The sequence below is a fragment of the Lates calcarifer genome, linkage group LG4, assembly GCF_001640805.2.
Source record: "Lates calcarifer isolate ASB-BC8 linkage group LG4, TLL_Latcal_v3, whole genome shotgun sequence".
Classification (NCBI taxonomy): Eukaryota; Metazoa; Chordata; class Actinopteri; family Centropomidae; genus Lates; species Lates calcarifer.
Genome location: NC_066836.1, coordinates 6,956,178 through 6,973,995, shown reverse-complemented (window position 1 = coordinate 6,973,995; position 17,818 = coordinate 6,956,178). Strand labels below are relative to the sequence as shown.

The window sequence follows — 17,818 nt, the reverse complement described above, 5'->3', positions numbered from 1 at the left end:
AAAGTGTGTTGCTTATTGTTCATACATTTCTTACTGTCAAAAGCTGCGTCTGATAAACAGTAAACAGAACCTTACCAGAACCAGAACCCTGTCTGAACCTAACTGCTGTTATTATTTACATTATCTACAAAATGTCGCTCCATCGCTCACTCACTGCAAGAAGTAATTTGTGACTGATAATCAATACATTTTAGAGATGTTAATGAGTGTGTGTCTGCATACATGTGTGTTATAGTGAGAATGTGCTTGAGGACGAGGACGACTTGTACGCAGCGGTCTATGGGCTGGAAGAAGAGTATGCAGGTGGCGAGATTTATGAAGACCTCATGAGGACCGAGCAGCATCCCCCATTGGTACCACTATGAGTCAGCCTAACACACACACACAGAATACTTCAGTTTCAGGGGGGTGAGATGTTGGACTAGAACCCACAATATCTAAATTGCTAAAATTTCTCACCTGTTACAATGACATGTATACAGTCCTCTTGTATGTAGGATCAAATCACATAAAATTTGTAAACCACAGCCATTTATCGCCATAGTTTTCTGTGCCTGATTGGCAAAATCACACCAGATGATAAAAACTAGTATAATGCAGCTAAAATATAATACACATAATACTATTATTAAGAGTAAAGCAAATATATACAGCTCATATGTAATGAGCAGTGAACAGTAAGTCTTTTTAGACAAGAGGGAAAAGTTTTTCCCTGATTTAGGTTTGAAATATTATTGCCCAGACCTGCAGGGGTTGAACTTATGTGTGATCTGAAAGTGTGCTGGCAGAGTGTACTGACTGTCCATCTATTTATCAGGCTCCCTCTAATACTGTGTATTAGGAACAGTTTCTAAGGTGTATGTGTTTCTAGAAGCAGGCAGAGGTAGATGTCCGGAGCTGCTGCCTTACAGAGATCAAACAGACGGAGGAGAAATACACAGAGACCCTGGAGTCTATCGAGAAGGTACTGGACCTCTTTTAATAGTCTCCTCTGCAATGAGATCACATTATTATTATTACATAGCTTTTGATGAGTTTCATGGTGTCAGAATCTTAATCTTAACCTAAGTAATAAATTGATATTATTCCAACAGCGATGATAGCGCACAGTAGTCAGTACTCTAGTATTTTAGGGGCATTTGAGGGAAATTCACAGACATCAGTTCCCTGTTGTTCCCTTGTATCTGCCATCCGATGTGATGCCTGCCTGTGTTGGTTTCAGTATGAGTGCACCACAGCTGTTGCAGTGATGCCACTGATATAATGTATATGATATACTATTATGAATTACCTTTCACATTGTTTATAGTTTCCAGTAAATGATCAGTTAATGAATGAATCAGGGGAAGAAGCTGACAGGCTTCATTTGGGTTTTTTAAATGTATTTCCTTCCCCAGTATTTCCTGAACCCTTTGAAGAAGTTCTTCTCTGCAGCTGAAATTGACAAAGTTTTTGTTAACATCCCAGTAAGTCCCGCATATTTCCCTTTTGTCACATAACATGAGAATAAAAAAATCTTCCAGATATTGACAGCTTCCCTCTCTAACGCAGGACCTGGTTAAAGTTCACAAGAGCCTGATGGCCGACTTGCAGGACTCCATCTTGAACAAAAATGCCTTAAATCTCTACCAGATTTTTATCAGCTACAAAGAAAGGTATTCATGAACAGCATTCATGCATATTGTCAGATTCCAGTGGAAAGCACGGACATGCACTTTTAATGCTGCTTTTCTCCACCTTGACATTTTCTTGTGCAGCTTTAATAAGGTGTGTTTATATATGAGTCAAAAAGCCCATTCATGGGAAAATTGGCTTGCGGTTATGTCTCAGTAATCAACTTTAAAAAGGTTCACCAGACCATTGTACTTTCCCAATTTGCTTTTGATACACTGGCGGAAAAAAGGTGATATATTGTCTTGCAGTACTGTTGCAGACATATCTCCTTCTTTTACATCAGATATTTTAACTGTGCATTTGTTCTGCACACAAGCTGTTCACCAGTTTTAGATTTGCATTACATGACAAACCTGTGTTAAAAGGGCTCGGACTCTACGCAGTTTGTTTTACATAGCTCTGTCTCAGTTGTGTATAAAATTCATGGTGAAAATATAGCATAATTCACACATTGTATTTGGTTGTTCCCTGCTGTTTTAGAAATTAGAAAGGATTTTCTTGCCAGTTATATAAATATCATGACGTAGTATAGTGGTAACTGTCCTGCATGAGGTTCTGTATCAGAAAATTTCTTAAACTTCATAAACAACATGATTGCAACATAATGTGAGTTACACTATGATTTGACTTTCTGACATTTTGTGTTAACACTTTTGAACTGTCTGCACTCACTTGGTGAAAATCACTTGACCTCACCGCCTTTCCTCCGAACTGTAGACTGCTCATTTATGGGATATACTGCAGTCGGGTGGAGATCGCCATCGCTGTTTTAGATCTTATTTGCAAAGAGAAAGAGGATGTTCGCCTGAAACTGGAGGTTAGACACCTGAATAAGAATATTACACATACACATGACCCCTCATACACACAGATCTAGTTTTCCAGTGGCCCCTAGTGTATATTTTGTGCATTACACATACAGTATGACTTTTTTATTGGACTGTGTCCCGTTCAATGAGCCATGACAATATTGCAAAATAAAAAATAAGATACTATACTATATTACTGAGGATTGATTAACATAACTGATTTTATGCCATGTATTTTTTTTATAAAAATACATTTTTGAAAAAATATGGTTGGAAGCTGTCTGATATATCGTAAGCTCTGAGCTTTGTGCAGCCTTTTAGAATAGAGTAGAATATACTCAGTTATGCTAATAGAAAAGATTAAATAACTACACCTACTTGATAACTTGGTAACTTTCTAAAAGTTTTGGTGCCTATAATAAAATGTTACCAGACATAAGCTGTGACAAATGCAGTGTTTTGTCCCTCGATATACCCATGCTTGTGAAAAATCATTTGAGGAAATGACACAACTGTGTGTATTGTATTTATTCCAGGAGTGTTCCAAAAGGGCCAACAATGGGAAGTTTACACTGAGGGACCTGCTGGTTGTTCCGATGCAGAGAGTCCTCAAGTACCATCTCCTTCTTCAGGTAGAGAGATATACTGTAATTCTGTTGTTTTAGGCAGGAACATCAAACTAATTGCTGAACTCTAAACTCTGGAGATTTGCTTAAACTGTGAGCTTCTTTTTGACAGTATTTATTCTGACTTTATTGTTACTTTACACATCAAATGGATTTTTTGGAGGGGGGCAGATGGGCATCACACCTGAGCAATAGTTGCTGTGGTATCTTGGCAATCATATTGCCAAGATATTTTATCCTGTTGGAGGGATTCACACAACATACTTACAACATACTTTTTATGTAATTAGTGCAAGTTTTATTCCCATGAGTAGGATTAGAATGATTTTATTCCCATGAGAATGAATCAGCTGAAATGAAATATAAAAGTGTCCACTTGATGGCGACATTCTCCACATATTTGTGTCCCTTCACAATGACAAAACAGAGCCAGCTGCAGAAAACATTAATTTTGACAGTCATTGACATTGACAAGTCCTGCATTTAGTCTGGATAATTTTAATTTTTGTCAAGACATTTCAGCTTACCAATGTTCTGAATTTTCTCTCTTAAACAAGGATTTTAAGGGGCAGATCATCTGTCTGTCATCTGATTAAAAAAAAAAGATTTACAATTGAACTCATAATTAGATTTTATTCAGCATCATTTATTTGATAGTTGATTATAGTTCTTAGACATGTTTTATAGGTAATTCCAGTGTAAAATGATCACACATTTTTGCTTCCTGTAGTAACCACAAGTGCAGCTTTTCAAAATCCTCACAATTTCATCTCCTCCTGATAACTATGTGACACAATCTCCCCTGGTTAGTATGAATCAGAGGTCAGACTATAGCTGGCAGGGCAGATTGGGACAGTGACTACAGAGCTGTTTTAAATTGTTGTAGAGGGTAAAGGCCTGCATGGTAAATGATGGTGATCCTGAGTGTTCACAGACATCCGCTCGAGGAGCGACTCTGGTAAGGGAATTTAGGGAAGAGGAAGTGATGAAGTGGAAATGAAGTGAGAGTAGATATGGCAGTGCTGTAGCTTTCACCACATGGAAGAATAGTTAATCTCTTCACTTTGTGATGTTATTAGAAAGGTAATGAAGGGTAAACACACTGTGAGTGATTCCACCCATCGTACACCTATAATGTACACATGATTAAATCTATAATTTTCTACTACGCATAGCACACGCTACACAGCAAATACTGCATTGGCAGCATGTGTTATTAACAAGCAGCATCTGTCTAGGAACAAGAAAAAATTGAATGTAAGCTACCATAAAATAACTCTTTAATATGCTGTCCTGCTACAATGGTGAGACTAGTGTCACACATATGAAAAAAAGTAAGAATTAAAAGCTTTCATGTTATGATATCTAATTATATTGCCATGACTCAGTCTGGACAAGTATAAGGTTATTTGTCTCTGTTGCTGCTTGACTGGTGTTTTGATGGTAATGAAACCAAAAGTATTCCACAGGAGACTCTGGACAGATTTAATAAACAGATTGGTTCCTCAGTGCAGGTTACACTCCCAAAATATACTACCATGTGTTGATTAATCAAATACATGTGTGTGAGCATTGGTAGGATGATATGATCAGAATGTCTTTTCCTCACTACTGTACTGTATTTTGTTTTTTTTTTTCATAAAAAATGAATGATTAAATGGAACCAGTTTTAACTGGGTAGTTTATTACAGTATTACAATATATTTTATTAGTATAGTATTAGTATAAGTGTTAAATAATGTTGTGCACTAAAAACTGTATATAAAGTAGCATAAAATGATGTTACTCAAGTAAAATACAAGTACCTTTGTTACATTCCATCACAGCTTTTTGCTCTACAGCTGAATGACAATGTGCATTCTTACAAAGGTGGAACAAATCAGAAGAAAATAAATCCTCTCTATCTGTCTCTTTCTATTCACCTTTACTTCACTCTATTAAAATATAATTTGTACGGCAATACCTGAAACACATTTGTCAATGTTTGCCTAAAAATCTGTTTTACTGCTGTCAAATCAGGGTAATGTAAGAAAATGAGCCGTACTCAGACAAAAAAGGCTTTTTTGTTATGAAAACAACACAGTGGAAGCTGTCTTTCACACAATTGGCTTTAAAGTTATTCTCATTATCAAATCAATAATCCAACTACTCGTGTTAAATGTTTTTATGGGTGCAGTTATATGTGTGTATGAGAGAGAGTTCTGTCAGTGAATATAGTCCATCATTTTTTCTCTGTCCTCATCTAACAGGAGCTAGTCAAACACACTCATGATGCTGCTGACAAGAACAACTTGAAGATTGCTCTTGATGCCATGAAAGTAAGTGCAGTGCTTATGGTAAATGGTCTGTAATCACAGTGATTTCAGCTTGTTACCAGCAGCAGGCTGATTTAGCAGATAATTCCAAACAGTCTCTGCCACTCAACTATCAACTTTTATTAGATGGAAAAAAGTCATAAATAATTCATGTTTCTCTGCTACAGATTGGTGTGAATTGATAAAACTTTACATTTCCTTCACATTAATGAGTGCCTGAAGAGAGCCTGTGCTTGATAGGAAGCTGAGGCCTTAACAACAAAAATGCAGGAAATGCATAACTATGACAGATGTGTATAGTGTACTGTATATACTTCTACTTCTTCTACTTCTACTTTTGAGCTGCCGCAACAAGTGAATTCCCTGGGGGTCAATGCATTTTCATCTTATCTTATCCTGACTCATACCCATAACATTAAAATGGTTTGTGTGCTTTGCTCACATAAGTGCACAAAACACTCATGAAATTACACAATTACGCACAAATGAAATTAAATAAAATTAAAGGAATAGTTTGATGTTTTTGGGATTGTGCTTTATTTGCTTTCTTGCCACAAGCCTCTTTCCTATCTTTGTGTTAAATATGAAGCTATAGCCAGCAATTGATTAGCTTTGCTCAGCATGAAAGACTGGAAGCTGGCACACAGCTAGCTTGGCTATGTCCAAAGGTAACATAATCTGCCTTTCAGCACCTCTAAACGTTACCAATTAACACACACGTTTTTTAATCTGTACAAACACCACAATTTATTGTTTTTACAGTACAGTTTCAACAAGTTCAACTCTTTCCAGTGCTTTTGCTAAGCTAAGCTTGCCTAACTGTCTTCTGGCTTCAGCCTCATATTAAACAGGAGTGGTATCTATTCTCTCATCTAACTTTTAACAAGATAGCAAACATGTTTATTTTGGAAAAGTGTATTTCTGAGCATATTTGAGCTATTCCTTTAAATGCACAGTACAGAATGTCAATATTTATCTTTTAGAATTTACAAATAAATTTGTCCTGAATTTTCTGCCATATTTCACTACCTCCTCACTAAACGAACCCAACAAACTAAGTGTATTTGTATGTGTCTGTGTGTCTGGGTTATGCAGGATCTGGCTCAGTATGTCAACGAGGTGAAGAGAGATAATGAGACTCTAAGGGAGATCGACCAATACCAGAGGTCTATTGAGAACCTGGTAAACCACAAGTCTTTCTACAACTATCAGCAGCTGTTAGTGTACCATTTGGGATGGTGCAAAATATCCGACAGATATGTTTCCTTTTAATGGTCAGCTTTTGCAAGTAGTTTCACGCAACAAGTCTTCCCCTAAATTTGGAATAGTCTGTGGGTTTTAGTCAGTACTAAAAAATAAAAAAGATACTAGAATATCCCTTTTGCAGGTAATGACATTAAACTTAAGGTGTTTTACCAGTTTAGAAATGAAATTATTATTTGATTAATCAATTAGTTGATCAACAAAAAATTATTTGGTAACTATTTTGATAATAAATTGGTCGCTTGAGTAATTTCTTAAAGGAAGAGTGCCAAACATTCCCTGATTCTAGCTTCTCAAATGTGAAGTATTCTTCACATTCCTAGCATTCCTTTAATATACATGATATTAAACTGATTATCTTTAGGTTTTAGAGTTGGTTACAAAGCCAGATATTTGAACATCACCTTATGCTGTGGGAAAGTATAGTGGACATTATTTACTATTTACTCACATTCTCTGTAATGCCTAGCCTTATACTAGTTCTAGATGTTGAAAAAAATTATTACTGTAATTAAAATATCATATTAAACCTCTTTTATATTTATGTCAGAGACACATAAGGCGGAGAATTTAGGTTTCAGTGTTGATTACAATAAATCTTGTCCCAGGGCCATACAGAGCAGAACTGACCACAAGCATGTCAAATGTAAGCTGAAATATTTGGCATACATTTTGTTCATTATGCAAAAAGTTTGGTAATAAGAAAGTAGAACAGGATGAGATAAGGTGGTGAAGAGACAAGTCATTAACTACAGCCAGTTGGAGATCGGAAGAAAGCATAACCAGCAGAAGTAAAAGAGCAGGAGAGCCTGTTGAGTTATAAAAACCTTCCCCTTGTCTTGATTGAACAAGATTGGTGACTTGACACTTGGTGAATGTCATTGGTGATAACAAGATACAACAAGAGATGGTGTCAGAACTTACATGACGTGTTATGGGGAAACTGAATCAGTCTGGAGAAGTGATATGTTTTGTGGATCTGGTAGATGTGTCTGCTGAAATAAATGGTTTTTATTTGGGTTACATCCAGGTATAGCTTAGAGACCCCTTGTGACAAATCTGACGCAACAGTGTGTAACAAAATAGAAAGCATAGAGACAAAGTGCATTTTCATTGCATTAGAGCTTGCTATACTGTAGTAATTGTAATTTGGGAATAGATGAAACACACCTCAAATCTCTTATTTCATGTCAGTGACAAATACACAAATCTTATTTTAAACAATTTAAATGAACTAATACTAGGAAAAGGTCTGATAGATCCCATCTGCATACTGTATGTTGCACATCAGGCTTGAGACAAATGAGACTCTGACATTGACAAAGTTGTCCACTTTTAAAAATGTGTCCTCTGTGTGTGCATGTGGTATTCACTTTTAGAACCCCTTTTATTTTGCTTTCAGAATCAGCCTCTGAGGACCTTTGGTCGGCCCAAAGGAGACGGAGAGGTGCGCATGATCTCCAGTGTTGACAAGAGGAAACAAGACAGGTTGTTCTACTTCAGTTTCATTGTCTCTAAAGAGAAATTAGGAATTAGAAGAAAATATAAAAAATATTACCACTGTAAAAAGATTATGTAAATAGCCTACAGCTTGAAAGCAAGATGACTACAAAACATATCGCTGCTATTAAATCACTGCTACTATTTACAGTATATTATAATTTGGTCACAGTGATGATGTAATAGTAGAACTCTGTAACATTATTTCCTCTTATTGTACAGACACATCTTTTTATTTGATGTGGCTGTCATTGTTTGCAAGAGACGAGGAGACAACTATGAGATGAAGGACATACTCGACCTCAACTACTTCAAGATCACCAACAACCCCACTTCTGACAGAGAGGGTAAAAAGGTCAGTTGGCAGGAAAAGCACTATATTTGTTGGTATATTCACACTTTGCAAAAAATTATGCTATGGAAATGTTTTTATTAAACATCTGGTTTGCTGCGGATTTTATTGCTAAAACAAACGTCCTCTCGTGCTGTTGCAGGGTCAGTGGTGTTTTTTCTGATTTAGAAACCTGCAAGGTCCCATTTTGTCACCCCACACAGTTTATACAGCACGCTATTTTTTGCCTTGTGGGAACGTTTGCAGGCTGTATTGTAGTGGAGGGGACTTGTTGATGTCTTGTTGATGTATGCTCACAGATGGTGTCTTCTCACTTCGGTGCTGATTGCTAATGTGAAACTGACAGCTTGCCAGAATAGGATGGTTCTGTGGTTTTTATCAGAGGGACTCCATTATCATCCTCATTTACTCTATTGTTCGGTCATGATGTGTGTGTGTGTGTTTGGGTTTTGAGTGTTTGTGGGATATTTTCACTGCAGAGCTTTGTATCGTATATGTATGGTCATGGTCCTGATGTATTTTTTTCTCTGTGTGTTCTGTATTCATTGTTGCATCCAACAGGGCTTCTAAATTAACAATCCTGTACTAAACATGTAATGTTCATGTCATTACATGTCATTACAGTGTAATTTTGCTGAAGATGTTTGGATACGTCATTATCCTTTCAAACTTCCAACATAAAGCTCCATCGATCATATACTGCACAAAAAGACACAGACATGTATTTGAATTCATTTGTAGTGAGACTCAGAAAAAGAAAAGAAAACAGAGAAAATGACAAATATTCACAGACATAGAGACACCATGTGTACCTACCTCCACCTCAGCACACACCCACAAACACACACACCGCACAACAGAGATGCTAATATCAGGTGATGAATGTGTGCAGTCCTCCAAGGCTGCTTATAGCTATATATCATTTTCTGCTAAATGAAACTTCAGAGTGTGAATGTGGTGCCACTGAGCACCCACACAGTCATCAATGATTTAACACTTCAGCAGAGCTCTAAAACACTCAGGACTTTGCAGAGCTGGCCAATCACTGACGGATAAACCTTACCACTTTTCCTGTTATTAGATATGACACAACAAGCTGGAACAGATTAGGGGTGACGAAAGCTGAGAGGTTTGGGAATTGATTGAAAAACACTTTTAAATATGCCCACGGGCAGCGCATTTAACCTGTGAGTGCCAGAGTGGAGCTACTTGGTGGCCAGTAGCTGAAAACTGTGGCTTTTTTAGGATGGCTGCCAACCTCAATGTTTTGAGAAAACAAGCAAGCAATAGTTATATTTTACACCCTAATTTTTATATCATAGATGTTAAGGCCCATAAGACATCTGGCAGCTGTGGTTGAGGTCTCTGCCTTTGACGTTTTGGTACTGTTACTAAATGTAGGACTTTTGAACTCTCTTTTGAACTTTGATTCCTCTGAGGCAGATTATCAGACTCTGCCTCACTGTCATCACAGCTTAAGTCCTCTTTTGGCAGAACTCTGGTTAAACTCCCAGTGCTGCAGCTCTCTTGATGCTGACAAAAACCACTAGTTGATTTGTAAGCCTGGTGGTACAAGTCTTGGAACCACGACACAAGAACTAAAGCCAGTGAGGACTGATAACAGAATTAATAGTTGAGCATCTGATGTATGTCTGATAAAATCATATTTGCCTACACCTATCTCATCCTATCTGGTCTGATAGGACACAACACATGTTTGACAATATGGTGAACAGTGATAAAGGAATATACAGGGATATGGGAATTTCAAACAAGGCAAACACCATCTCCCAAAATTTCTGAAATGCTCAGCAGTAGGTGTGTCATGGGGAACAGAACAGTGTTTTCCATTGTATTGGACAAATTAAACCTTGTGGGGGTCCATATTTCTTCTTTCCAAGGCTATAATAACAACTTACAGACTTTAAATGTCTGACTTTTTGACTTTGAGTGGAAAACTGCAATATTAGCTTGCCAGGCTCAACACCTTTACTTTTGAAACTTTTGAATCAACCTGCAATTACACAAGGGCTTCTTGGGTACATTTTATTTTCTTTCCAGTTTTTACACCCACACCACAAATAGCATTTATCTCAGCAGCAATCCTCCAGTATTTGAAACAGTGCACCTCTTTATGTAACTGTCAGTTTCAGAGAATCATGCACTGTTTACGCTTAAACCTACAAATGCACCATAACAACATGCAATGGGTTTTGCAGATTTATGAGAGAAACGAAAACAAAAACACACAAACTCCACTTTTAACTCAGATTGTACTTGCTGTGCACCATTGACAGTGAACATTCCGTGAGATAATCATTACAGTATAAATTTAGCCATGGTACTTATAAATATGCAAATGTTTCTCTGCATGTATTCACTGCATGAAAAAAACACATTTGGTTTGATCGCTGTCTTCTTCCTGACCTCCACAGTGGTGCTACGGGTTCTACGTGACTCACCAGCAGGGGTACACAGGCTTTGAACTCTTCTTTAAGACCAGAGAGCTGAAGAAGAAGTGGCTGGATCAGTTTGAAATGGCCATGTAAGTACGCAGAGACATGAACACCACAGTCCAGGCAGTTTGTGAACAACACAGAAGACCACTGTGTGTATCATAGGAAAAACACACTGTGTACTTGTGTGTGTAGTGTTTATTTGTCCTTGTTTGCATGCGTGTTATTCCAAGGCCGAGAGAGGTGTTGACTCTCTCATGTGCTCTGTTTGATCAGGTCTTAGCTGCAATCAAGCACACACTGCTGACAACAGTATGATAACACACACACACACAAACACACATACCATGTACACCTGTCTTTGTGGGGACTTGTCATTGACATAATGCATTTCTTAGGCCCCTTACCCTAACCTTAACCATCACAAGTGAATGCCTAACCCTGAACCCTATTCCTATAAACAAGTCTTAACACTGAACCAGCCATTTAAACTTGTGAGGTTAAGCATTTTGGTTCCCCATAAAGCCATCAGACCCCACAAGTATGGTGGGCTACTGGTTTTTGGACCCCACGAACATAGTAAAGCAAGTCCCTCCACACACACACACACATACAAACACACACACTAAACATAAACTGTTCCAAAGAGCTCCAAAACTACAAAGAAGTCACTCTGCCTCCATGGTTCTTCAAATCAGTGTTTTATGGAGGTATTTCTTTTGTATTATTTTGTAACAGTAGGAGGTTTTTGCAAGCAGATATCCTGTCTAAAACCTTTGGTATGTTGATTTGGTAGAATACAGTGTTGTTTTGACATTATACTCCGATTGACTGAACAAATGCTTTTGTGTTTGGGGTGGATATATTTGAAAACAATATCCCTGCTATGCATGGTTACTATCTGCTATATCCTGAATACGTTTTCACTTCTAATAGTGTGCTGGATTATTCTTTTATATATTAATTGTAGCAAAACAATGTAGCGTGTGGGGATATACATTAAACAATGCCCAGTTTTAGTCATCTTTTAACATATGTAGTCATGCACGAGTCATATAATTCTTTGACCACTAGGCACTTGACACCAGCTCAAAACCTCATGTGTAATTTCCAAAATTCAAAAAAGAAATAACCATTTTTCACCCCAGTCATGAAACTGTTTTTTCCACAGACACAAGGTTTGTGTCTGAAAACAGCTGTGTGCCACTGTGCATTGGGTAATGACACCAGAAGGGGCCCATTCAGAAAGTGAAAATTGTACCTGTAAAGAGGATGTGGGCTCTTGATGAAGGACTCACTTATGAGAGCACTCAGTTTAAGTGGCTCCTGGATGGTGTGTTCAATACAGAAAAGGCGTTTTTGTGTCAGTCGTGTTTGTTCATGTTCCAGAAGGGGTGCTTATTTCTGCTATGCATGTCTCCCCTCTCATATTTGAACACATGCAGCTCAAAATTGGATTTGTCTGGGCTGATTTCAAGTTCTTTTCATTTACACATACACACGTGCTGGGGGTGAAATTACCTTTTTTCAGTCAGGTGGTGGAATAAACTGCAGATTGTTTTTGCTGCAAAGTTTTTTTATTCAGTTGATAAAGAAATTGTTAAGAATGTTTTGTAGCTTAAGATAACTAAAAGAAAGTTGTTCCCACTACTGAGAGACACACACAACTTTAATTACCACATCTTTTTACCAGTGCTAGTGGCATGGTTCTAGGGATGGCGATGATGGTCTTTCTGTTGATAGAGAAAGAAAGAGAAGAAATTTTGTAAAGGCAATCATGGTCCCTAGAAGATGAATCTTACTGACCTTGGTGATCCCCAGACTTTTTTCTAGTACCACCATGAGGTGTATATTTAGGGTTTTGGGTGAATGTCTTAAAGCTGTGCCCAACTACAGCCATTAGCTTAGCTGCCAGACTCTTAGTCTTGTTTGCATTTAACCATTTTTTCTTCTTATTCTATGTCTCAGATCAAATATCAGACCAGAGAAAGCCAACCACAACTCCCACCAGTTCAAGATGCACACATTTGATAGGATCACTTCCTGTAGCTTCTGTCACCTCTTGCTCAGGTATGATTCAGAGATTGTGAAGAACTTTTTTCTTGATGAGTGTGTAGAACTGATGAAGTCCCAGCAGAGTAAAAAATGTTGCTATGTGGGACTCAGTCCCATGTCTGACACAAGGTGAAGATAGAAAACTGTAACAGCGCATATTGTTCCAGGATGGCAGGTCATATTGTGTTATTTCACTGATGGTATTTTTCTGTTCTTAGGAAAATACACTTTTTCAGATTGGAGCTATGAAAGGATCAACACAACATTTTACATTTCAGTCTTCAGCCACTTTTCCTCAGGCACTTTAGGGAAAAATTGGATTGATTTTAATTTAATCCCTAACTGAAAAGCACTAGGTTTTAATTGAAATAAATGGTTTGTATATTGTAGTACAGACAATTAACCATCTCTGTTTTCAGCAGATTGTATCAGTTTTATGGTTTTGGAAAGCTGGAGGACATTTCCTGTATGATCTTATCATGAGAGTGTGACAGAAGCCTGGACATCCAAAATGTCAAGGTATTTTTCTTAAAGAGGCTGTTATATATGAAATATATCCTGTGTTTTATTGTCTCCAGGGGCATCTTTAACCAGGGTTATCTCTGTCTAAAATGTGGGCTGGGGGCTCATAAGGAGTGTTTGGGTCGACTGGGCGTGTGTGGGAGAACAGGTGAGATGATGACCTCCCAAACTGATTCTTTCTCACTTTTTTAACACTTCAAAATCAAAAATACTCCAGTCAAAAAAATGAAAACTACTTGCCTTTCCATGATATACACTCTGCATACTAAATAATAATAATGAATCCACCTTTTTTTTGGTGACCTTTACTCTAGCGCCACCATAAGGACAGTACTTCAACTTATCCACACAAAATATCAAAATCTAAAAGGCAGATTGCCATGAAATTTACTTAGTACATTCATGCTCCCTAGAGGAGCACCTATTTACATTTTGAGCACTCGAGCTTTGCTCTTGTACCATCCTCATGCTTGATTGCCAACCTTGTACATAAGATACCTAACAACTTGTATGCTGTGGAATTAGTAGTTATATGTATTGTACCCAAAAAATAAATGAAATACATGTGGTGACTCCTTGACCTTTGCTTACCTTGCCACACTGAGGCTCAAGTAAAATGTGAGTTGTGTATTAGACAAGTGGCAAACTATACATGATGTATGTTCTGAGTTTAAACTGTGTAGCAATTGTTTAATTTAAAGCTAAACTATGTCATAGAGGTATTTAATAGTTGCTAGATCTTACTGTCAAGCTGTAGCTCCTTGTCATCAGTCTGGCGCTGTAGTTCAGGTACATTACCCTCCCTGAATACACAGACAGCTAAAGGCAGCTCTGGCCTTTGACAAGCCTTCTTAGCCGAAGCGCTGTGGTCTTTATGTATTCTGAGGCATGATGAGGGCCAGCCGAGGTTGACAGTTGAGGTTGTATGTCAGGAAGCCACCACGCACTCATATTGTATTCCCCTCACTGTGTCTGTCTCTCACCTGACTGCAGATTCTGCCAAGTCGAGACCCAAGGTAAGACCTGGACTGTTACTCTTCTTTGACTCAGACACCAAAGCTAACATAATTAGTGAAGCATAGCATAGCAGATAAAATAACACATACCCACACGTGTGCACGCGCAAGCACTGGAGTGTGCCACCAAAATAACATAGACTGTCTGCAATTATAATCAGGTCATACACTAACATGCTTTAACAGTTACTCTAGCTAATATGGAAATTGATTAATTACATTTGGATTTAAACAATATCATTAAAAAAGATTAAAATCAAATGCATAATAATAATAATTAAATGTTGCTGTGGAATATGCCCACATTCTCTGCTGCAAACTTTACAGTTCACAATTTGTGATTGCATCATTTTGAAGACAGCTCTATTTAACTGTAAGATTGTAAGCTGTGTGCCATTTTTAATAAAGCCCATACCACAAAGCAATAGCAGGAGCTCCTTCCTGCACATAACAGCTGGCCAGTCATAGCTCCTCCTATAGTTTTATCATGATAAAACAATAAACTATGATGAAACACTTTAAAAGCTATATATTCTTATTCCTGTGGTACACTTAAGGCTCTATTTAAGTAACCTGTTGTGTTTAGAAAATAATCAGGGCTTTTACTTTTGAAATCCTGGATAGACAAAATTAGTCCTCCCACTTCGCAGTAAATGCAAGAAATTCACATTTGCTTCCCAGACAGTTTCCACAATTTGTGACAGCTAATCTAATAATAGTGAACACTCTATGATACCCTGGTGGGTTATAGACAAAATGCAGATAAAAAGATCCAGTATTTATGTATTATTTAAATTATATTTTTCCCAAAAAGGCAGCTGCTGAGAAACAGAACTTCTAAAGTTTACTCTTGATATCTGTCTTTCACTTTTCAAATGGTTAGACTGTACATCTAAGGAGTATAACACTCACAGATGATAGTTTTAAGTGAATGACTCATTCCTCAGGTCAGGCTGATCCTGCACAGGGAGTAAGAATGTCTTCTCTATATTTACCAATCCCTTCCTTTCTCCATATTTTTTTCTTACTTTCTTGTTTCCATGCTTTTTTATCTGTCTTGCTTCGTGCTGTCTCTCTGTTCACAGGAAAGCACAGCACTACCAGACCCAGGTCAGTATGCCTCGACCACTTGACCACTGCTAAGGGCTTTACGTGGTATATCTTAAGCTACTTTCATCTTGGTTCTGTAGCAAAACAGAAACGCAGACAGGATGAAAAGGAGACGGTTAGTCAGAGGCCAATGTGAGACCTGGAGCAGATGGATGGTGGTTTAAAGCTAACCCTCAGATGTTATCATACCCCTGTCACGTTTTTGATCAAATATTACACAACTCTTTTTTGCCAGCAAAAACCCAGAAGATGTTTTCTTAGAAATGTGGAGTTCAAATCAGGAAATGAGCAACAACAGTTTCCTCTCGACAAATGTATTTGAGTAAGAATAACCAATGAATAATACGATGCAAAAGAAATCTTTAAACAAAGCACAAAAAAGCCCCTTTTTCACTGCATGCCGTGATGCCTAAACCCTAGATGGCATTAAGATGAATTGGAGTAGGTGGAATCATTATGAGAAGCACGGCAGGCGAAATACTGGCAGAAAAGCACTTCCAGCAGTCTATATGCCTCGGCCTCAACCGCTGAGCTGTGCCTTTGTGATAAATCAATTTCCATAAGGGGCTTTATGAGAACGACAGCCGTGCTTATTGTTCTTATTAAAAACATGAATGTAAGATATTCCATTCATCTGAGGTCACCATAACAGTTTCCTCAGGCTGGTTTGCAGGGGAGCCATGGCTGGAAGGGAGATGTGTCTGAGGGGGGCTATAGATGTGTGAGTCAGGGGAGAGTAAGTGGCTGTGTCTTTTAAGTTGGCAGGGGTGTTTAGTCTTAGCCTTAGCCGGATGCTTGTGGCTGTATTTGTCTGCCATGCTGAGGAAAGATTGGAGCTGCGCCATCCAAGAATCAAAGAGATGAATTTCCTGCTATGGTAAATTGCTGCTTTTCAGGATGGTGCCATTTTGGTGGTTTAAACCTCAGTCAAAAAGACTGTCAGATCTCACATATTCATGTACATGTTAGAGATCAATTGTGCTAAAACCTTTAGCACAATTACAGTAAGGGAATTTGCTTTGTGCACATGATTAGGGCTGGTTCACCCAAACTACAAAAAACATTCTTTCTCACTTGCCTTTATAATTATCAAGCCCAGGTGGTTTTGTTTGCCTGGCTTTTGAGATATCTGCCTCTGAGATTTTGGCTGTCACCTCAACATAGTGAAGTTGTGATTGAGAATTTTGTTTGTGGTGCTCAGGGCACTGAAAAATGACATTTAAAGAACACTTTACAGCAGCCAAAAATCTTGTTTTCGCTGACCCCCAGTAGTTTAATTTGTCATGTCAGTGATGTAAAGGTGTACTCTGGCGTGTGTCAGTACCATGACATCACTATATGGTAAGGTTGGATGGGTAGGGAACAGCGCAAACTTCTGACACACCCAGCCATAACAGCCAGGTTAAGTCAAAAGCAAAATCATAAAAACACATTTTTCCAGAAACAATGCTCATTTTCTCTGGATAACCAACTGAACACTAAGGATTTTCATTGGTACTAAAGGCCCCCATTCCACTTTCATCCCCCACACCACCATTACTGTACCTGTGATAGACACATGAATCAACCTATAAATCAACTGCAATATGTTCTTTTTTTTTTTTTTTAAATTACTCCTCAATGATCAGACAGTGGGAAAAATGTTCATCATATTATCCATGTCATATTTTACCAAGGTATTTAATTTGTCAAAAGTTCTCAATAAGAAAAAGGTCAGAAGAACAAAAACAGAAAAGGGGAATGAAAACAATAGAAAATGCATCAGAATATATTACTGGACTGGACTGTGAGTATACTGTGTACTTGAAGCATTAGAATCATAATTTAGCTCTACTTATAGTTTCAACTTGAAGAATGCTTGTTTTTATTGACCAACTGTTTTCACACTTCTAATGTAACTCTACACATGTAGCAGAATACTCGGAGCTTTCCATTTTAATCATAGTCTGTGAAACATAACATTCTGTGATTCAAACGCCTTATGCTGTTTTCAGAAAGTCTCTCTGTCATACATGGTTACAGTATTTCTTATCTATTATGAAGACTGCACAAGGTATTACTGTTGTTACACTGTTGTATGTTCCACTGTATAAGACTGTCTCATAAATATATAAAAGTTT

The 17,818-nt window shown here is 37.8% G+C and overlaps 1 protein-coding gene across 3 annotated transcripts in view; it reads left to right on the top strand.

Moving 5' to 3' along the window:
• LOC108884208 (guanine nucleotide exchange factor VAV3) overlaps positions 1–17,818 on the top strand; it is a 54,259-nt gene that overhangs the window by 10,879 nt on the left and 25,562 nt on the right. For 2 of the 3 annotated variants that reach the window (XR_007813014.1, XM_018677948.2), the window contains exons 5-19: positions 236–353; positions 872–964; positions 1,398–1,466; positions 1,552–1,655; positions 2,392–2,491; positions 3,020–3,115; positions 5,359–5,427; positions 6,520–6,606; positions 8,090–8,175; positions 8,410–8,542; positions 10,975–11,084; positions 12,964–13,065; positions 13,629–13,720; positions 14,566–14,588; positions 15,674–15,698. Coding sequence is in view for 2 of the 3 variants with exons in the window: in XM_018677948.2 (XP_018533464.1) it covers positions 236–353; positions 872–964; positions 1,398–1,466; positions 1,552–1,655; positions 2,392–2,491; positions 3,020–3,115; positions 5,359–5,427; positions 6,520–6,606; positions 8,090–8,175; positions 8,410–8,542; positions 10,975–11,084; positions 12,964–13,065; positions 13,629–13,720; positions 14,566–14,588; positions 15,674–15,698 (1,307 nt within the window). In the remaining variant the exon portion in view is untranslated. The remainder of the gene's footprint in view (positions 1–235; positions 354–871; positions 965–1,397; positions 1,467–1,551; positions 1,656–2,391; positions 2,492–3,019; positions 3,116–5,358; positions 5,428–6,519; positions 6,607–8,089; positions 8,176–8,409; positions 8,543–10,974; positions 11,085–12,963; positions 13,066–13,628; positions 13,721–14,565; positions 14,589–15,673; positions 15,699–17,818) is intronic. The other variant, XM_018677949.2, reaches the window with a different exon arrangement.